The sequence below is a fragment of the Urocitellus parryii genome, chromosome 1 (genome assembly GCF_045843805.1).
Source record: "Urocitellus parryii isolate mUroPar1 chromosome 1, mUroPar1.hap1, whole genome shotgun sequence".
Classification (NCBI taxonomy): domain Eukaryota; kingdom Metazoa; phylum Chordata; class Mammalia; order Rodentia; family Sciuridae; genus Urocitellus; species Urocitellus parryii.
In genome coordinates, this window is record NC_135531.1 from 144,943,160 (window position 1) to 144,966,050 (window position 22,891).

At 38.3% G+C, this 22,891-nt stretch overlaps 1 protein-coding gene across 4 annotated transcripts in view; it reads right to left on the reverse strand.

Moving 5' to 3' along the window:
- Clint1 (clathrin interactor 1) overlaps window positions 1–12,475 on the reverse strand; it is a 61,675-nt gene extending 49,200 nt beyond the window's left edge. For 2 of the 4 annotated variants that reach the window (XM_026388293.2, XM_026388292.2), the window contains exon 1: window positions 12,239–12,475. In XM_026388293.2, coding sequence (XP_026244078.1) covers window positions 12,239–12,279 — 41 coding nt within the window. In that variant the 5' untranslated portion in view covers window positions 12,280–12,475. The remainder of the gene's footprint in view (window positions 1–12,238) is intronic. The other 2 variants (XM_026388291.2, XM_026388290.2) reach the window with 1 other exon arrangement.
- Between the last annotated feature and the right edge of the window lie 10,416 nt (window positions 12,476–22,891).

Sequence of the window (22,891 nt, forward strand, 5' to 3'; positions counted from 1 at the left end):
ATTAGAATAGTGCTGCCATGGTTAAGATTCTTAAATTACTCAGTAATTAGCTGCTAGTATAAACAATTCAAAAGCCAAACGAACTTTCAATGCAAGAGACAAATCTGAACTGCAGGTGTAATACTGTAACAGGAAATACTATTAGGAAGAACACACTCTCTAACAGCATTTTATTGACTTAATCAAAATAAGTATGCTTTGATTCTTGTCTGTTCATACTTAATTGACTTAAGGAAAGCAAATTACATTGCTAAAGTAGAAAAAACAGGGAGATAACATATGAGTAGCCTTCTAAAATTATGTTCTCTTAAAACTTAAAAATAACAAAACCTTACACTTTTAATTATCCAAAAGAAAAATACCACCAAGCCACTTCTAAAAGAGCTCTGTCTTTGAATTATGAGGTAATTTTGCATATTAAGGAACTCTAGCAATGAATTATGACAAAAATATCTCTCTATACATAATCAACTATATAATCTCTATGTAAAAATATCTGCCTCACCACTAAAAGGAACTAAATCCAGGAGTCCTTTGAAATAGGGCTTACTTAAGGCTGAAACAGCAAACGTATAGTATAATCCAAAAATATCTTGTATCAGAAACTGAAAAAACACTAAAAAGAAAAAAGGCCATGTTAAAAGGAGATAGATTAGCAACATCTGAGGCAATTTCACTATCAAAATAAATATGAGCAGCAGGTTGCAGTGGTACACTCCTATAATTCAAGTTATTCAGGAGGCTGAGTCAGGAGGACCATAAGTTTGAGGTCAGCCTTAGCAACTTAGTGACACCCTGTATCAAAACAAAAAGGGATAGGGATGTAGCTCAGTGGTAGTACCCCTGGTATCAATCCCCAGTACTGGTGCAAACAAATAAAAAGAACAGTAATGAATTACAGCCTACTGAATGAAATATCACTGGAGTGATAAATGAAAGAATAAAAAGGAGGAGGCAGGAAAACAATGAGGATTTTTATTTACAGTAAATTGATAAATATGGAGAATTTGATTGGAGTTGGGCTAATTATAATATTGCAATCATTGTAGTAAAGACTGGCTCAAGCAAGAAGCATCCACTGATGCTAAATCTAGGGGTGAAAGTTTGATGAGAGGTCTCAAAGTGTTTCCTCCTAGATTTCTTATTAGCTACAATGAGAAAAACAGTAGGATAGAGGAACCAAACAAGAACTTGACTAAGTGATCAAAATTAACATCACCAATGAGGAGCATATAAACACATCTTCCTCCTGGAAAGGGCACAGCATCACTTAATGTGGTACTCCAGTTTGAATGGCTCAAAATATAACCTGAGAAAATGTCAGCTCAACCTAAATTGGAAGACTGTTACATAAACTAAATGGTTTATAGTTTTTAAAATATTCGCTGTATGTGGTGGCACATGCTTGTAATCCCAGCAACTTGGGAGGCTGAGGCAGGAAGATTGTAAATTCAAGGTGGGCAATTTAAAGACTCTGTCTCAAGAATAAATAAATAAAAAGGTTGAGGGTGTAGCCCAGTACTAGAATGGCCTTGGGGTCAATCCCCAAGTACTGTACAAAAAACAAAACAGCAATAAAATGACCTATGCTATGAAAGACAAACACGCACATAATCCCAGCTACCTCGATGGCTAAGGCAGGAGGATCACAAGTCTGAGATGAGATTCATGAGTTAAGGAAATTGAAAAGATTATGAAAACTAAATACACTACATATTTAATTTCAAAATAAGGTTTTGCAAAAATCTGCTTCATTGCACAACACTGTGAATGTACTAAATACCACTGAATTGAACACAGTAAAAGGGTTAACTTCATGTAATATGATCTATGCCTATGGTTATTTGCTTTTTATATGACTGATTTTGTTTTAAAAGATAAAGAACAGTGTGAGATTTTTTCATGACAAGGGGTATCATGTGTAAAACTGGTTCCACCTGGTCAAATATCCAAGATATTCAAATAAGAATAGCTTAAGAATTTTACTTGCACTATACATCCCAATTCTAGTTTTTACAGGTATGATAAAATGGTCACTACAAAAAAAAAAAAAAAAAAACCAGTAAAAATTTCACAGTTAAAAGAGCTTAAAGCCAGGCGTGAGGAAGCATATCTGTAATCCCAGTGGCTCAGGAGGCTGAGATAAGAGAATCATGAGTTCAAAGCCAGCCTCAGCAAAAAAGCGAGGCACTAAGCAACTCAGTGAGACCCTGTTTCTAAATAAAACATTCAAAATAGGGCTGGGAATGTGGATCAGTTGTTGAGTGTCCCTGAGCTCAATCCCCAGTACCAAAAAAAAGGGCTTGAAATTTATGAAAATATACATTAAATTTTAAATTTCTATTAATTACAATTAACTTGAAAAATAATTTTTATTCATCTACAATTTTTAACTTTTGGGTTATTGCTCTTGAAATTTTCTCACAATGACAAAACAGAAGAAACAAAATAACAAAACTTTCGGAATTTGATTATTTACTATGACTATTTGTTAACAGAATGTTCACAATTATTAGCTCATTTAATTTTTTTAACAGTCCTAGAAAGTAGATTTTGTACAGTAGAATTATCTTAACTCATGTCTCTCCACCAATGATCCCTATCATTCTTTATTTAAAAATAAAATTGAAATCCAAAGAAATTTGATCAAGTTTAGCACACTCATGACCAGTTTTATCTTTAAAATTTTAAAAACAGGTGATGAACTATTTAGAACACTCTGTTAAACTGGGCATAGCAGCTCATGCCCATAATCCCAGCTACCTAGATGGCTGAGGCAGGAGGATCATAAGTCTGAAGTTAGATTATTGAGAATCTAGCTCAAAAGATAAAAAGGTCAGGAGAAGCAGCAGCCCAGTGGTAGGGTGCCCCTGCACTCAATCCTTAGTTACAACATAAAACAAAACATTCTGTTAAGGTGGTTTTATCAAATGCTTTGTCCTACCTTCAGAAGAAAAATATGAAACAATGTACTGGAAATCAGTAATTCTTAAAAAGAAAAAAAAACACACAATCTGAACTCATAATTTTAAAAACAAGATAAAACAAGACATCCTACAGTTGCAAAATATGTGAAAATCACATCTTTGTAGATGCAAATGCTTCATATTGTAATTTAATCATATCACTTTTAGATTTTTCACTTCTACCTGATAAAACTGATGTACTGCCAAATATCCAACACTAAGTCAATGTATACAATTCTAAAAAAATCCTAACAGAATGAGAAATCCTATACCTCAATAGTGTCAAGTTTGTGACACCGCCTTTGTCAAATCAAATACTTGATATTTTGTTTAAATTAAGCTATAGATTTTTCTTTTTTTCACCAGTGATTAAACTTATATACATTGCTAAATCCCAGGAACTACACTAACCATAAGCTGACATTGATGGAAATTTTCCATAACCTAACCACTAAAATTTTGAAAAACTTATAATTTATTTCCCCCCTCAAGCTGAAGGAGGAGGAGGAGGAGGAGGAGAAAGAGGAGGAATGCATATACTTCAAATTATTTAATTTGTACTATATGGGGTAGAAAGGACCTTTCTTTTCTAGTAGGACAGATTCTCACTGATATCATCCTCTGCTTAAAACCATTTGTGAGTGTGTTCTTATCAGTGAGCCAACATCATTTGACCTGATTCAGATTTTTCATTTTTTGTGAAACTTCAATTAGCCTAGCCTTCTCTCTCTCAATACATACACATTTTTAAAATACCAGGAACATCTCCTTCATGATGCTTTAACTCAGCTTCATTTTGCCCATTCTCTTAATTTCTAAAGTATTTAGACTCCTCAAATTTGAGTATCATACCATCCTATATCATTCTCTATTTCTTTTTTATAGGAATCTCCTTTATAGAATCACAATCTGCCCAGTGGAACCCTAAGGTGCTGCCTGTCTTACAGTATTGTACTGGGCTTGTGTTAAGCATTTAATAAGCACTCACTGAAGGATTCTTTAAGGGCCACAATTAATAAGGACATCAGTAATGCATTTTGAATCATTGACAACATTTAAGTATTTATAATATATGCCAAAAATTCAGCACTTTGATAGACACACAAAGGTCTAAGGAAAATTATTCCTAAATGATCCACTTTGAACATAGGAAAAAATGGAAAACACTATGCATAAATCGTATTAATATAGTACTACAGGCATATTGAACTGACCATATCATAAATATCACAGGATTATGAGGACTACTGATTCTGAAGCACATGACAGAACTCATGGATGCCACAACATATTTCAGGGATGATTACGGAGATCGCCTTCATACAATAGGGAAGACTTTTCACCCACAGAAACATCTGTCTGCTACCCTGACATTAAGGGTCACCTAACTTATAGACATTATCGTACTGTAATAGGTCAGTAAAATTCTCTTCTATGGTAGGTACATATGGGAAAGAAAAATAATACTCTCATCAAACTTGGTTCTGAATATTAAGTGCTATAAATTTTTCTAAGCATACTCGATAATTCATTTTTATGACAATAACATATGACAATTTTTTGTTTATATATGTTATAAAAGATTAGCAAAGACTCATATATATTATGTTCTGAAAGTAGATCATCTTGATTTAAATCTATTTTCCAGAGGTGTTACTAGTAGCAAGTTCCTGAACTACTTTGTATTCAGTTTTCTCATCAAAAATGGAGGGTAAGGACTGGGATTATGGCTCAGTAGTGGAGCACTTGCTTAGCACATGTGAGGCACTGGGTTCAATCCTCCAGCACCACATTAAAAATAAATAAGTAAATAAAGTTGTGTCCATGTACAACTAAAAATATATTTTTAAAAAATGGAGGGTAATTAACATTGCACTTGATACATAACAAATTCTCAGTAACTACTGGCTTTTATTATTAGAAATATCTGGACTTAAAGAATATTCTCTCCAATAAATATTAATTTACCAAACTTAACATATTCATTAAAAAATATATTTACCAAGGGCTGACCATGTATCATATACTATTCTAGTTGTTAGAAATAAATACAGCAGTAAACAAAACAAAGTCTCTGGCCTTCAGGTAGCTTATACATCTGAGGTAACAAATACATGTAAACAGATGTGTGTCAGTACACACTAGGTAACACAGGAGGCACACTGATCAGATCACTGAGAGGGCTCAGAGCGGTAGAAATGAGGGCAGAGGGGCAGCAAAGGGTCAGGAAGACATGAAATGAGAAGCTGGGGGGGGGGAGCGGTTCTGGCAGATCTCACTTAGTATTTTTAAAGAATCACACTTGCCCATTGTATGTACAGTGGAGATAAGAGACTTAAAATTTTAACTGGCTTCATGAGAAATGGAGCCGCATTTCAAAAGCTCACATAATACCAATAGTATAACTAAAAGCCAAACACATCAAACCAAGGTCATTATTTAAGCAATGTGGATTAACCGTAAATAAAAACACACTTTTATCCATACTACAGTAAGTCATTTTAAAAAATGACTGATAATGAATGAGAAAAATAGCAAAAAATCCAAGTATATCTATTTGCATTATTCTTTAATGATAAGCTTATCATTAAAGAATAATCAACCTTATGAAAACAAAACAAACAAACAAACAAAAAAACAAGAAACTGAATTTTCAATGCTTACCACTTTCCTACTACAAAAACATAAGGCTATCTGGATGAGAAGTGCAACATTACAAAACTGTGTATGCACATTTACTACATAATGGTGAGTTTGTGTAAAAGTTACAAAATATTACTTATTAGAATTTAAATACTCTCCTAAAATTAAGAAACTAAACAAAATTCATGTCAAAAATAACTCATTCTGACTTTTCTTATGTGAAGTACAAAGCACCCATGTCCATTGTTACGCATTAACAAATTCATTAACATTTAATACACATTCATTAGCTTAATCCATCCAGAAATCAAAACTAACTACATATTGGCTCCAATATGGGATTATATTATGGTCCTTTCTTAATTCTGATGTTAAAGGGCCCTGGTAAACTAAAAGATGCTCTTGCCATGTAGGCAAGTGGATCGAATGATTGGAAATCCTTTCTGCAATGTGTTTTCTTAGCATATACTGCTCATTTTTTGTCAGAGATCATGTACCACATATTCTGGAGGACTCTTATTCTTAATATTGCTCAGTTTCCTAAAGATAAATTGTCAGTTTCAATTTGCATTCATAAAATAAATTTTTGATGTTTTAGAAAAAAAATGTTTTACATTAGCAGTGTCTTTAAAATCTTGAGAAAATAGAAAACAAGCTGAACAAAATATAAGAATTGGCAGATGGAAATTGCAATATGTCTGTCCAAAGACTTTATTCCCCAACATGGTTTCGTAAGCGTATTTCTGCAATATGCTTTACAATGTTAAAGTACAAGCATTTATGATTTGGTAAAAATAACACAAGGCACACAAAACAGAGGTATTTAAATGAGTTTTCTTCTCTGTAGGTTAGGCTATCTATTCAGCAGAAGAATTTTAGGAGATAATACCCACTGAAGTTGTTGACTTCATGGATTAAGACACAATCCTTATGTATGTGTAAATAACTTAATTTGACAGCAACAATAATTCTCTCAAACACTATGTGATATTTCTAAATGTTACAGATTATTTTGTGCACAACACAGTTATAATAATAGATTTTTCAAAGTTTATTTTATATAAAGTACTAGTCTAAGGGCTTTAGATTAATCCTCACTAGCATGTAAAATAAGCACCATCATTTCTATTTTAGAAGTACCACTCTAATACCCAAGATCACTGTTTTCTCAGTACTGGACCTAAAATTTGACTCCATTTTTCATCTATGAACCACTAATGGCTTCTCAAATCTATTAAATACTGCCTGGAGGTGCCTAAGGATGGTATAGAAGTGCAAGTGGTTAGCAAATTACTGTAAAATACACAGAAGGGCAAACATATATAATTTGGCTAAACAAGGGAAGTTCATATAAAATGATACCTTAAAAAAATAATAAAGTTAAGGGGATGAGGTTGTGGCTCAGCGTAGAGCACTCGCCTACACATTCAATCCTCAGCACCACATAAAAATAAATAAAATAAAGGTGTTGTGTCCAACCAACTACAACTAAAAAATAAGTATTTAAATTTAAAAAAGGTTAAATGTGTTGTCTCAGAAAGTAATGGGTATCTGAGACTGAAAGGAGTTAACTTTTTGTATACAAGAAACATTAGAGTAAGAACTGAAAATGCATTTTGAATTTAAGTAGTCTTGCTCCCCCAAATTGGAACTTTTTTGATTAAATGACTAGATATAATTATCAACTTACAAGAATTACAGAAGACAGAGAACATTTAAATACCACCATGGGGACATAATTAGCAAAATTTAACAGAGAAACACCCAGTTTCTTTAACAAAGAAATAGCAAGAGGAAAGAAACATGAGTAGAGGCTGAACTTATACATTAAGAAAATCAAGAGAAGGCTGGTGATGATATGGTCAGTAATAAGAGTGCTTGCCTATTGTAAAGGAGGCCCTGAGTTTAATTCTCAGCACGGCAAGGGGCAAAAGAGGGAAGGGAGAGCATTGATAGTTATATTGACTATATATATTATACATATACCAGAAAACACTAAGCAGGAATTATGAGGCAATTAAGAAATGAATACTGACTAGACATTTTGTATTAAGGAATTACGGTTTAAGGCATAATAATGGTATTGTGTTTATGGTTCTAAAAAGACGATCCCAGTGGTGCAAGTCTGTAATCTAAGTGGTTTGGGAAGCTGAGGCAGGAGGATCACGAGTTCTAAGCCAGTCTCAGCAAAAGCAAGGTGCAAAGCAACTCAGTGAGACCTTGTCTCTAAATAAAATACAAAATGGGGCTGGGGATGTGGCTCAGTGGTCAAGTGCCCCGGAGTTCAATCCTTGGTACCCCAGCAAAATGATCCCTACCTTTGAGGATTGATAGAATTGATATATTCATAGATGAAATGATATGGTATCTGGGAGTGAGAGCTAAGAGTACAGCTCATGCAAGATTAGCTAAATTGTTGAAACCAGGTCGTGTGTCCATAAAAATTTATTACAATGTTCCCTATTTTTTTTACACATTTCAAATTTTACATAATAAAAGTTAAAAATAAACTAAAGCTTAGCAAGCCAGAAGATCTAAATATGAAAGATAAAACAATAAAGCTTCTAGATTAAAAGGTATTTAAGTTGCCTATGTTTTCTTTTCTTTTTTTCCACATAGTACCAGAAATTAAATCCAGGGGCACTCTATCATTGAGTTATATCCTCAATCCTTTAAATTTTTTTTTTTTTAATTCTGAGATGAGGTCTTGCTAAGTTGCTGAGACTAGCCTCAAACTTGCAATCCTCCTGCCTCAGCCTCCTGAATCACTGGAACTATAGACAGATACCGCTACAACCAGCATGTTTTCTTTTCACCTAAAAGAATTATTAAACATTTAAATAAGTAGAAAAACAATACAATAGTATAGAAAAGATTCAACTCTGGAGCAATAATGTAAAAGCTAGGAGTACTAGATGCTGTCAGATGATAAATTAAGCCAAGTGTGGTAGAGCACACCTGTAATCCCAAATACTTAGAAGGCAAAGGTAGGACGACTGCAAGATTGTGGCTAGTGGGCAACTAGGACGCTATCTCAAAAATAAAAAGGGCTGGAATGCAACTCAATGGTAAAGCATTTGTGGATCCAATCCCAAATACAGGGTGTAGGGTGGCAAATTAAGCTCATCTTTCTTTGGAATTAAGTTCTTAATATCCACTTGTACTCAATTACCAAAAGAAAAGAAAGATAATTAATTCCTTGTTTCAGCAATAAGAATTACCTATAATTGGTTCAGAGAAAAGTTGTTCTAGGAAAACTAAAAAGCTGACAATCATCTTGCCATCTTTGTTTTCAAGTTCTCAGAAGCTAACTGAATGGAGATTTACTGGTAAGATAGGGCAAATAAGGGTAGGGGTGGGAGGAGAATACCAGTAATACATTTGTGTTGTAGCATATTTGTAGTGGTAAGCTTTTTAAAGGCAGGGATTGTACTTTTCAAGTTCAGAAAATATAGTGCTGACCTAAGAATTAATAAATGTATTATCTGTTGAAGTAAGAAAAGAAACTATTCTCTTTGAAGGCAAGAGTTTCTCCCTCAGCGCTCAGAAAGACTGTGAGAGTAGTTTCTATAGCTGTTGCATTAAACATTTAAGAACTAAAAACAAGCAAATATACACCAATGAAAATAACTAATGGGGGAAAAATGCAAGTTATGATGAAAAGAATAATTTAAAATAAACTATTTATTGCAGTTGCTGTAAGGCTTTAGTCAGAGCTGTTTAATCTCTATCAAAAACAGAGTTGCTGATCAAATAGATTTACCATTAACATATTACTTACTCCTTGTAAGGAAAGAGAAGAGTTAGTGGGGCTTGAACCCTAAGTCTTGATCTACTACAACCATGTCATCTTCATTACATTCCCCAAATTACAAGAGAAAATATTACGGAACTACAACGATTTTCAATTTATACCATGTGTGGGATGACAAATATAAATGTAACTAATTTTATTCAAATAAAGAAAGGCAGGTCATAGGATGACAATGGTCAAGCCAGTCCTCGTTAGTGGGAATGGTGCCTCTTAATCTTTTCCTGCAACAGTTCCCTTTTATGCAACTTGATTACAAGTGGGAGGAAACTGGCACTACAGGCTCTGGTTGGCCTATGGCTTTATCTGCTTTCCCTCAGTTCCATAATATGTTCTACAAAATAGATCCATTTCATACCACCAGGAGGTGCAACAATTGTGGAAAATATCCCCCTACCTTCCAGAAAGTTTTCAGTCTCAAAAGTCATTATACTTAAGAACTGCTAACATACTGAATGTAAGAGGTAACTCCAAGGGAACACAATATGAAAGAGTATATTTTCTTTTTCAAGTAAATTCACTGAATAGGAATATATATTAAAAGTCTTAGTTTTCCTGAGTTATGAACTATATTTATTGCCTAAAAAATTTAAATGTAACATGTACCAATGACCTGTTTCTTTGTTTTTGTGGTACTAAGGACTGAAACCCTGAATCTCAGCCTTGCACACACTAAGGAAGCACTCTACCATATAGCTATACTCCCATCATATTATCATTCAAAAAAAAAAAAAATCCCTTTTCAGCCTCAATGTCTCTAAAGGATAGTGTCTTCTCAAAATTTATTTGTTACTGTGAAATAATAGTTCCACTTAGCTGTCTCTAATGGAAACTCATTTCTTCAAATACGAATTGAAACAATTCTTACTCTAGCTCAATCCCTCATTTTATAGACAAGGAACACAATGTCTGGAGATTCATGTCATTCTGCCTCAAATAGTACAAATGGATAGTTAAAAATGGTACTGCCAGACACTCATGTCTCCAAACTTTCTAACTAACAGTCTTTCTGCATATCAATCTATTAATCCAGCTATCACAGTAGTCCTTAATTCATGATTCTCTCATGTGCTTGTTCCTCCATGGGTTTATCTCTTTAAAAATCAGAGTAACCATTCTATGGCTCAGTTTTATTTCCATGATGGCATTTGAAGGTGCAGTCTAACTGGATATAGTGCCACAATACATGGTTTTATAAAATGCTTTTACTTTTAGAAGGAAGAATTTCTTCTTGCCAATGAAAGATGAAAATTAAACAAGTACTCATCAGTATAATAACCATATATACAGCCCAAAATAAATATATTAGGGCTCAATGGTCAAATGAATAGTTGTAAAGGAAAATTATTAAAGTGAGTCACTTTTCAAACTTGGAGCTTCACTCTACTGAGTTTTATCTTACTTTAAATGCAGAACACTGCTACGGTTCAAATGTATACTGATCTAAACATATTCCTTGAGGGCTACATATGCAATCTAAGTCCTTGGCCCTTAACAATCTTCACAACCTTTGAAAGTATGCGTAGTTATTTTCATTCTGCACCAGAAAAAAATGGAGTACTGGGAGGGTAAGTTACTTGCCTAGGGCCACAAAGCTTGAATCCAGTTTTGCAGGCAGTCTACTGCCTTCTTGGCAGCAAAGAAAACTGCAAAGTATGGTCAAATTCTAGTTCTATCTGATGCATTATCCAAGCCACTGCAAATTATTTTGTTTTCTAGTGTCAAGAAAAGTTTGCCATCCACACTTCCTGAGTTTAGGTTAGGTGGGTGGCACAAAGAACTGTTTTTCTAATCCTGCTTACTACTGCATAATCACTAAAACCCAAAAGGAAGAGGACTGGTTAAATTCTTAAACTTTATTTCCTCCTGGCCTAGAAGAACTTACTGTTATATCCGATATACTAACATTCAAGTGCTAAGGTTTTCCCAGCGTACTAGGACACTAAAGCTATTTCAGTCTTAAAGGAGTCAACTATGCATTGGCCATTTTACCAGTCAGGAAAGTTAAAAACAGGTCAACACAGGACTAGGGATGTGGCTCAGTGGTTCAATCCCCAGTATCCCCTCCCCCCAAAATAGGTCAACAGGAAACAAACATGGGTTCTTTTCTTCTTTAAGGGAAATTTCTTAATGACACCTTAAAATGGAACAAGCAGCCTACCAAAAAAAGAAGTTCAGTGGAAAAGTTAGGGGAAAAGAACCACAAGAAGCTATACGGTGATCTATCTTCGCTAGTGTTAGAAACGCGAAGGTGAGTCTCATGGAATAACTTCAGCCTGGCCACTTGTTACACCTACCACCCACTCTAATACTTCAGGTTCATCAAGAATTAAGAGAGAGCCCAGCAAGGCAAGAGGTAGCCCGACCAGGCCCAAGATCTCTCTGTACTATGCCCGAGGGGCCTAGAGGGCCAGTGCGCTGCGTCCCCCACCCGCAAGCCTTCCCTGCTGCTCAGGAGGCAAAGCTCACAGCCTGGAGCCAGGACACTCGTCCTGCCAGGGCAGTGACCCAGCTCCTGACAACCCGCCCCCTCCTCCGACCAAAGCGTCCGCACCAAGGCTTGGGGTCAGGGCAAAGAGACCCCAACCTGGACAGGAGGTGGCTGAGAAGATAAGCTGAAACGGGAGAGGGTCCCTCCGTCTCCAGCCCCGCTGGTGGGACGAGGGCCCAGGCCGGAGAGGCGGCCGGCCGCCGCCATGATGGGGCCGGCCGAGCCGGGGGGCGTGACGCCGGCGACCCCGCGCGCAGGGCCGGCTCCCTTTCCCCCTCCTCCCCTCCCCCGCGAGGGCCTCGGCCACAACTGCCCCCCGATACTCACGCTTTGTCCACCAGCTCCCGCACCTTCCACATGTTCAACATAGTGTCCCACGCGGGCCGGGCCGCCGCCTCCCTCTGCTGTTCCCACGGACCCCGGAATACTTCCGTGCCGGGCAGGTCCAGGCCGGGGTCGCCGCCGCCGCTGCCCGCCGCCTCGAACTCCCCAAGTCAGCTCCTTCCCTTGCTATAGCCGCGGCGCCGCCGGTGACACGTCGAGACGCGGCGGCAGAGGCGCTGCGTGGAGCGGAAGCGTCCGACTTTCCGCCCTTTGCGCGCGCAGCACGCCGGGACTTGTAGTTTTTCCAGCTTCCGAGAACCTCCGGATGCTGAGGTTGCTGCCCCAGACTCTCTGAACCCGAAACTGCGTGGGGGCGAGCCGTTTGTGCTCCAGCAGATCCTGATCACTCCCACGTTTCAGAACCAGTGGTGTAAGATGTAGTCACACTCATTCTTTTAAAATGTGAAACATTGCTGTTATTAATAATAATCACACAGAAGCGAGATCAGCGTTTGTATTCTTCATTGACAGACAAGTGGCCGTATTTATTTCGAATGTTCAAGTATATTTACATCTCTGAGCCGTAGTTTCCATCTCTGTAAATTAAAGAAGTATTCTAAATTCTTTTTCACTCTGGTTCTGTGATACAATAGTTTTATATTTACACAGCTATCACAGATACTTTGTTACAAAAGTCAGAAACTCAGTTCACACTCCATGGAAAACTAGAAAGACATCTCTAATCATACTCATATATATGTATGTTATATGCAATGCACCAAAGAACTTGGCAGTTTCACCTTCTGAAAGTCTAAATATACACACTGCTGTCAGGGGGTTGTTGCAGTGGTTGTCATTGCTTCGTTTTCATTTATTCATTTCTGTCAATCCTCAAAATAAAGCAAGTAAATTTTATTTGGTCAAATGGCTTAAATTGTAGTTACAACTGGTTAATGAGTGTCACCTATGTGCCAGAAGTGGAGAATACAGCTGGGGCCCCAGTTTTCTTGGAGCTTTAAATGTCATTGGAAGAAACAGATCATAACTAAGAACACATTTAATTGTACATAGCAAATGCCTGAGTAAACAATAAGATAATGTTATAGCAATGATGCAAGAGGAAAATAACATTAGGGAATATTTACCGCCTCTCTGAGGACATTGTGTTTAAGTTGAAACCAGAATGATAAAAGGAACTGGCCATAAGAAAAGAGCTACAAGAAAAGAATTATCAGTGAAAGGAATAGATGAAGATTGGTTCACAAAGAAGTGAAAAGGTTATTAGTCATGAAGCTAGAAAACAAGGACCCCAGAACCTCTGAACCCTGACCTGTCAAGCCCTCTCTTCAAGTTGCACTCAGTTACTGGAAGCAGCTTTAATAAAAGGGTTTTCAGTAAGGCTGAAGTAAGCTCAGAGAAGCAAGGCCCAGAGAGAGGCTAGTTGAAGGAATCCCTAGGAGGAGAAGTACAAAGAGCAGAAATCAAGACAGAGCTGGCTCAGATTTACTGAGATAGGCTTGGGATCACAGAAAGTGAGTTGGAGTGGTGTGTGGGGAAGACAGGTAAAAGATGAGCAGAGATAGGCAAAGCAATGGGGCTTTCAAATGAAAAGTTTACCTTTCCAGTTGAAAGGATGTCCAGCCCAAGGTTCAAAGGATGAAATGTGGCCAGAGGAGATAAGAAAGAGTGATCACTTTGCATAAATAAGAACAGGACAAGTTAACTTTCAAACCAAGCAAGTCCAGAGTACACCTACTGAATGGGCTCCGCACAAAATAACCACCTTCCCCTGCCCTGGGCCTGTTAGCTTCTTCACTGCAGTGCAATTAGCCTCACCAGAGTTATCCAGAAAGTACAACATCATTATCTAATTTTCTCATTCCAACACCAAGCTGGAGTATATCTAAACTTACTCCAGAGTTGTCACCTGTGGCATTTTCAAAGTTAGCTGGGACTATCTACAAAGTGACTCTAAAAACCTGCCTGTCCACCTTTTCTTCCCGAGAGCCCCAGAAGGGCTCAGAAAAACCAGGCTTGAAGAGTTTGTTCAAAAGTGGTCTCCAGAGGCTAACCATTTTCATGTCAACAAAATGCTTCATTTGTACCTTTTATCTTGCAAGTTTGGGAGCAGTTTCCATAGTAACTTCTTTGTGGCGATTTCAATATGTCCGTGCTAAAAAAATAAATGAGAAAATGCCCCACCCACCCCTCTTCAGGAAAACATTTTTCAGTAAATGAGCTGACACTTTTTGTAAGGTCAAACCAATATATTTTGAAAGAAAACATACTAAGCTGTGTTAATTACGTGTGAGGAATAGTGGTAGACAGTGGATGCTGACTGTTGGTCTCATATGGTTAGCTTATCTCATGTGGTAGGCTCCTTGGTGTTTATTTCCTTCCCAAGAAATCAAACTCATGGCACACACAGGTGTGGCAGGCACAGTTGGGGCAGCACCATCCGGACAGGTGTTTAATAGGAGTTCTGAGGAAAGTGGTTGTGTGATACCTCCTAACAGCCTCTCTTTCTAGGAATCATTTTTGCCAAGATGATGTTCAAGGTCTGCTGGAGCTGGGCTATTTCTGGACTATGCTGGACTTCTCCTGGACAGTCCTTGCCCAGGGTTGTCCAATTTCTTTGGAGCATTGTGGGAATTGGACACTCTTCCTACCCAATCTTCTTTCCCTTTCTTCTCTCCATTGACGGGTGTCAGAACTATCTTGTGATTTGAATCTCTCATACCCTATTCTTGCTCCCTCTTCCTCTTTTCTACTGATAAATCTCAACTCATCTAATTCCATCGTGGCTTCTGCTTCCTGAAGTACCCAACGTGACCCAGCAGAGAAACATGTGCATCTTGCTTGCAGAATTTGGGCCATGAGTCTTGGTTGTTTTTTTTTTTTCCTTTTTGCCTTTTTAATATTTTCAGTTGTAGATGGACACAATACCTTTATTTTGTTTATTTAGGTTTTTTGTTTGCTTGTGTGTTTGTTTTAATATGGTGCCAGGGATCGAATCCAGTGCCTCATGCATGCTTGGCAAGTGCCCTACCACTGAGCCACAACCCCGGCCCAAGTCTTGTTTTTGATCATACCTCCCTGCTCCTCCTTTTTAGAAGTGAGGATGTTTTGTTTCTAATCATATTATGATAGATAATAGAAACCTACCTTCTCAGACAAATAATTAAGGAAATATTTAAAAAGAACTCAGAATAGTATGTAGCACAAAATTAACATTCAGTAAATGTTAGCAACACTATTACTACTATTCTACTACTAATAATAGTAATAACATAATTACTAGTAATAATAGTAATTATCTATGTGAAGTTTGCTTAATATTCAAATATTTTAGTTGGTTCCTATGTTCCAGGCACTGTGCTTGGTGGTGGATACACAATTGTTCATAAGACAATTGTTCATAAGACAACAGTAGCAAGTAAACAGATGTTTAATAGGTAAGCATAGTAAACTCAGTGATGTGCTCAAGATAAAATGAAATAATATATATAATTATCTTTAAAATGAGTACTACGGTAGTATTCCCTAAGTTTTACCTCATTACTATTATCAAACCCCTTATGTGGATTTCATTTTTGTCCTTATAAACTGAGGATTTCATCTGTCAAAGTACCCTAAACCTAACCCTACATCAGAAATTCATGGACATATTTTAAAATGTTAGATTTTTTGTGCCCTACCTCTTGAATTTCTGATTCAGTTTATTCTCTACATTTGGTTGCAAGTGACCGAAACTCCATTAAAGCTAGTTTAAGCAGAGTAAGAGGAACTGGGAATAGTGCCCAGTGGTGAACAGCTTCCCTTGCGTGTGCCAGGTGCAGCTCCAGGCTCCATCACTAGAACAGCAAAACAAACAAAAAAAAAAATGGAAAGAAACAAAGAAAGGAGGGAGGGAGGGAGAGAAGGAAGGAAGGAAGAAAAGAAAGAAGAGCAGAGCAAGGAAATCTTTTCACACAGGAATCAGGAGTTTGCCTTGGTAATTTAAGTTTTGTCATAACTCTCTGATGCTAATTTTACCTAACTGCAATTCATGATAAATAGGTTCCTACCTTATAGGGAACAGGAGTCATTTGCATACAATTAGGCATCCAAGGGAGAAGAGATAGGTTTGTCTTTTATGCACATGAGGCTAATACCACAGAGATAACTCTGATTGGCCCACTTTGTGTGTGTGTGTGTGTGTGTGTGTGTGTAGTTTCACACTTATTTTTAAATTAATTAATTAATTTTAATTAGGTATATATGATAACAGAATGCATTTTGATTCATGGTACACAATTGCAGTACAACTTTTCATTTCTCTGGTTGTACACCATGTAGCATCATACCATATGTGCAGTCATACATGTACCTGGGGTGATAATGTCCAATTCCACCATCTTTCTTGCCCCCATACCCTCTTTCCACACCTTCCCTCCTTTGTCCAATCAAAGTTCCTCCATTTTACCCATCCCCCCCCCAATTATGGATCAGCATCCACTTATCAGAGAGAACATTTGGCCTTTGTTTTTTTGGGATTGGCTTACTTTGCTTAGCATAATATTCTCTAACTCCATCCATTTACCTGCAAATTCCATAATTTTATTCTCTTTTAATTCTGTGTAATATTCCATTGTGTATATATACCACAGTTTCCTTATCCATTCATCAATTGAAGGGCATCTAGGTTGGTTCCACAGTTTAGCTATTGTAAATTGAGCTGCTATAAACATTGATGTGGCTGCATTTCTATAGTATGCTGATTTTAAGTCCTTTGGATATAGACCAAGGAGTGTGATAGCTGGGTCAAATGGTTGGTTCCATGATTGGCCCACTTTTGACACCTCTCTATCTCAGGGCAAATCACCTGCAGGAAGGCTGACAAAACAGAATTGGTAGCCCTAATAGAACCACACAAAGTGGGGAAAGAGTTCTCTAAAGAGACTCTGAAGATAAGCCATGCCCTGGCGGACAAAAGCAATAGTTGTTCACAACTGTAAATCTAAGCTGAAGTCTAAAGATCTGTATTTTGAAAACAACAACAACAACAACAACAACAACAACAAAAAACCCTGAAGTAAGTTTTGCCAGACTTTGGGATTCCTGGGCTGTATGATACATGGCCCTTCCCAGTGCTCTAAATTCCACAAATCTTGGTAGGTTAGACAGTTCAAGACAGAAAAGAATGCCATGGAAATCATAAATGAAAAAGAAGCAAGGGAGAGGCAGAAGTTGAGAGTCCCGAGGCTGCCATGGAGGGGCCAGCATTGGGCAGCAGGTAATGTGATAGTGGGCACACCCTGGCTAACTCTCTGTTCTGCCAACAGTTGGGCTTTTCTTCAGTGAAATTCAGTCCCCTTTCAGAGCTGTCAGCAGGGACCAGGTGAGCCTGTTCAGAACCCTGGAAGGTGCTTTAAAGGGCCAGTGTGTTTGCAGCCTTCCATGAGAGTAGGAAGGTGCTGGCAGGAGGAGAGATGGAGATAGAAGTGCTCTTGCATGTCTCTGCCTCCCAGGATGCTGTCTGACACCCGGAACAGAAGATCCCAGAGTGGATGCTGCTCCTAGTGTCTATGCCTCGGAAAACTCTTCTCACAGGAAGCCAAGATGCCTCAGTGAAACAACCTGGCAGCATATGACTGTGGGAGCATCCTGCATGGTTAAGTTGGGTTCAGGTGTTCCTGGGATGGATGTCAGAAAGACTGAGCTGTCTGGTTTCTGAGGCAAGCCTTTCTGGATGAGGCCAAGTATCCTGAGAAAACTCCATGTGTGCTGATTTTGCACTTAGGCTCCTCCAAAGAATCGTATTTTAGAAAACTTGCAATAGATCTGCCATTTGACCCAGCTATCCCACTCCTTGGTTTATACCATGAGGACTTAAAATCAGCATACTACAGTGACACAGCCATATCAATGTTTATAGCAGCTCTATTCACAATAGCTAAACTATGGAACCAACCTAGGTGCCCATCAACACATAAATGGATAAAAAAAATGTGGTACATATACACAATGAAATATTGCTCAGCTTTAAAGAAGAATGCAATTATGGCATTTGCAGGTAAAATGGATGAAACTAGTGAATATCATGCTAAGTGAAATAAGCCAATCCCCCAAACCCAAAAGCCGAATGTTTTCTCTGATAAGTGGATGCTGATCCATAGTGGGCGCGCGGGGGGTGGGGGGCCGTAGGGGATAGGGAAAAATGAATGAACTTTGGTTTATGTAGAGAGGAGTAAGGGGAGTGCTGGGGCTGTGGGGATGGGAAGGATGGTAGAATGAGATATACATTATCACCTTACATACATGTATGATTACTCTACTGGAGCGACTCTGCACCATGTATAGCCAGAGGAATGAGAAATTGTGCTTTAGTTTTGTATAATATGTCAAAATGCATTCTACTATAAAATGAATTAATTAAAAAAGAAAAAAAGGTTACTAACCCAGCATGTTAACTTAAAGATGACATAATAACTGATATTATTTTAGTTTTTAAAAGAAATACATCTATAGACAGGCAATATGTTATATAAATAAATTTATTTATTATATATGCCCACACTGAAGAGAAAGAAAGAGAACAAAATTTAAAAATCCATGAAGAGTTGCAAAAGAAAAAAAAAGCCAAAAGAATTGTGTTCTATAGGGAAAGCTTACTGCAATGGAGTTCCAAAGAGTAATGGAGAGACCTCTTTAATAAATAGAATATATCTGGCTGATGACTTGGGATTAGGAGCAATTAGCATTAAGTGTGCTTTCTTGCTGGGAAAGAATCAACATTTAACATTGATTGGGCACCTGTAATGTTCACTGGGGATAGATAAATACAACTTGTTATCCCAAAAACATTAGAACATGTATGGGTGGTGGTGGTAGTGGTGGTGGTGGTGGTGGTGGTGGTGTGTGTGTGTGTGTAGGGGGCAACTTTTCCTCTACCCTTTTAAGTCTGTGCCCAGGGGCCTTCAAATTAAACAGACAAAGGACACATTGGCAAGGAATAGTTTATCCATGCAATGTGCGTGCGTGCAAACAGGTATGTTGTGATGAATAACTTAGAGGGATGGTTACCTAACTTACCAGGGGAAGAAGAGCAGGGAAAAAAGGCTCTCATGGAAATAAACAGGTTTCTTTAGGAAAGACAAGTGGGGTTTGGAGGGGAACTGATGGAGATAACAAAGGTGGTGGAAATGTTTTTCTGTACATCTGTGAATGTTCTTTCTGTTATCTTCAGGGGCATAACCCTCACCAAGTGGTAGGTGTCTCCATGTCTGTCTTGAGACTAGAGGGGATTCATGGTGGTCTTCATTTCTTACATGTTCCTGCCTTGAGTCAGACAAAGGAGTCTCTGAGCTTCTTTCTACATCTGTTGGATATCAAATGTCTTCAATTTAAAATAATCTTGATATCAACTCTGGGGTTCTGGTGTGTCACCCCAGAGTTTAATAAGCAAGATATGTGTATAAACACACAAACCCCACAGGGAGAGACATAAGGAAGTAGTGCCATGTGTGCGAGGGGTTCCATCACAGCTGTGGTGTCTACAGGACCTTGGTTCATACCCAGGCTTCACTCCACAGCTATGTGACCTGGCTATGTGACCAGGCCTCTCAAATCTTAGCTCCCTCATTGGAAAAATGGAGCTGATAAGAGATTTGGTCTCCTTGGATCATTGTGAGGGGGGCGGGGATAAGATGACATGTTAAATTTCTTGCATAGACCTGCCATGTCAAATGGTTTCATTATTTATAAGCTCTATTATTGCCAAACTGTAGCCAGAGATCAGCGGTGATGTGGAAGAGGGTGTTAGAGCAGGTTCATGGTGTCTTTCAGTAAATTTTTGTTTGGGCACTTGCCTCATGGCCAAGATTTGTTTTGTGAAAAATAGTCCTGATTCCTGTTCTCATGGAGTTCACAGTCTGATGGAGGATATAGGTATTAAACAATGGCACAATAAATCTGCTGTTATAAACTATGACGGGTGTCATAGAAGAGAAGAACAAATGCAGTGAGAGAATGTAACAGTGGTGGTTCATCTTGATTGGGTAAGAGCAAGGGACAGGTAATGTTTCTCTGGGAAAGTGACATTTAAGGAAAGGGTGTGTGTGGGGAGGGATAATTTTGAGTGAATGCAGTGAAGAGAGGAGAAGAATGTCCTCCATGGAGGGATCAGCCTGTGCCAAGGCCCGAGATAGGGATCCAGCTGGCATATTCTGGGACTTGCAAGAAGGCTCTGTGAGGCTGGAGGGAGATGGGCAGAATTGACAAAGATGAACCTGGGAGGTGAGCAAGGGTGTGCTGGGTTCTGGGCCTGCTCAATGTATTCTCTGTTTTCATGCCCTTCCAATCTCCAAGGCCTACATTCTCATGATTTTCAGAGGGTTCGGCCAATGTGGGGAGAGGGGATCAGAAGATGAAAGAGGTGGTGGTCTTTCTGCCCCCTCTTCCCTGCTTGGGTACCATGCTTCTGTCTGGAGTATTCCCTAGTCCATTCTGGTATCAGGTGGACCTCTTTCCATGGCTCCAGTTCTGAGTGTCCTTCCTTTGCCTCTTCAGGATGACGCTAACCCCTGGGTGTGTCCAAGATGCTGGTTCCTCACCCTGCCTGCCCGCTGTGAATTGTCCCTTCCTTATGCTGTACTTAGCTATGCTCCCTGAGTATGCCAGTGTTTGCTAGTGGGACCATGATGGAAGACAGGGTCACAACATGGAAGGACTTGTATTTCAAGTTAATGACTTGCCTTTGGGTTTTCTATTTTATTATTATTATTATTTAAATTTTTATGGTGCTGGGGATCAAACTCAGGGCCTCATGCATGCTGGGCAAGCCCTCCACTCCTGAGCAACAGCCCCAGCCCCATCTTGGATTTTTAAAATAGTTACCTTCAAGTGCAACAAGAAGCTACACCCATGCCATAGTCTCTTCCTTGTCACTTTATTTTCTTCCACCTTCAGCTCTGTTTCTCTGCTCCTTTTAACCAAAGGCTGTCTTCTTCACAAACAGGCTCTTCATTATTACTTTTTAGGCCATAGGTGATCCCCTTTTCCTTCTCAGAGTTCCTCCCTCAGCTTTCATCACTCCATAGTCATCTGGTTCTTCCCATATTTCAGGTTCCTCGGGAAACTTCTGTTCCTTCCCTGTTTCTAGATGTTGGAGAGGTCTCTGTGGATTTTCCCCTTCTCCCTGCCTGTCAATCAGAATCCTATCTCTAGATATCTGAACCATTGCAGAAGCCTCTGAATTTGTTCCACTAAAACCTTTTGGAATCATAAATTGAGCCATGCTACTGTATTCACAAAAAAGTTCAATAGTTTCCCATAGCCCTTAGAGTCCGAACTTGAATGAGCAGGTGTGCAGCCCTGGTCCAAACAGCTGTAGTTGGGAGGAAAGAGTGATTCTCTCACCTTCCTGTAAGTTAGGATTCAAGGCCAGTTCTCAGGACAAGAGGTAGACCAGGGCCACCAGCTCAGCAACACCATTAAAATCTGTCATTGACAGCATGGAAGTCTATTTTTTTTCTTCTACATCCATTTTCTTTCACATTCCTTTACGTCATGTTCAAATTACAATCAGTTCTTCCAGAGAATAAGTCTTTGTGATATTGTTGGGAGTTGTGTACAGCACCAAACTCTGAGTCTGGATTTGGAAGTTACTAAGGTCTGGTTCATAGTTTGTTTACAAACTCTCCTGAAGGTGAGGCTGCTGCTACTCTCGTTTTTGATGTGTTCATTTGACTAGTTTCAGAACCTGCTCTTTCTTCTTCTTTTCAATGCTGAGTATCTATTCTGGTGACACCCTGTTATTGTAGAATGTAGGTGTCATGAGTTTGGTTTTGTTTGCAGGTGGTATCTGCTGGTGGAAGCTTTTTCTGTGTGCTAGCAGTTTTTTGAATTATAACTTGAGTCTCTTGGCTTCGGGTGGTGATATGAAATCTAGTTTCTCTTAGGTAGGTGTAGCATTAAAATTTCCCCATCTCTGATGATTCACCCTGGAAAGTGGTAGGTCACTGACCTGGCTTGGGAGTTACAATGTGACAAACCCAAACATCTAGTGGGGGTGGGGAGAAAGCAAATATTACTATTACTAATACAAACTTAGTCTTCAATTTTTTTTTCTTTAAAATGTTTATTTTTTTTAATTACAAAAGTTGTGTTTCATATGTCCTCATCCAGCTATGCTTTGACCTAGAAATTCAACTCCTGGGTGTTTTTCCAAGAGAAATGAAAAGCTATACCAAAATTATTATGCAGGACTGTTCTTAGCTCTATTTATCACAGTAGTCCCAAACTAGAAATAGCCCAAATATTCGTCAACAGGGTATGGATGGACAAGTTGTGGTACAATATTTGAATTGAATATGACTTGGAAATAGAAAATGAGTCACTAATATATTCAACAATCTGGATGAATCTTAATAGTGAGCCAAAGAAGCTGGACAGAAAAAATTATGACTCCAGTTATATAAAATTCAAGGACAAGAAAAACTAAGGTTAAAGAAATTAGAAGCATGATTTCCTGACATAGAAAGAGTGAGTTTTAGGAATAAGGGAATTCAAAGTAAATATACATGTTTAACAAATTAAACAATCCAAAAATGTGTCTAGAAAAAAGTTAACATTTCTATGCTCTATGGTAATTGTGTTAAAAGCTCAATGTGTATT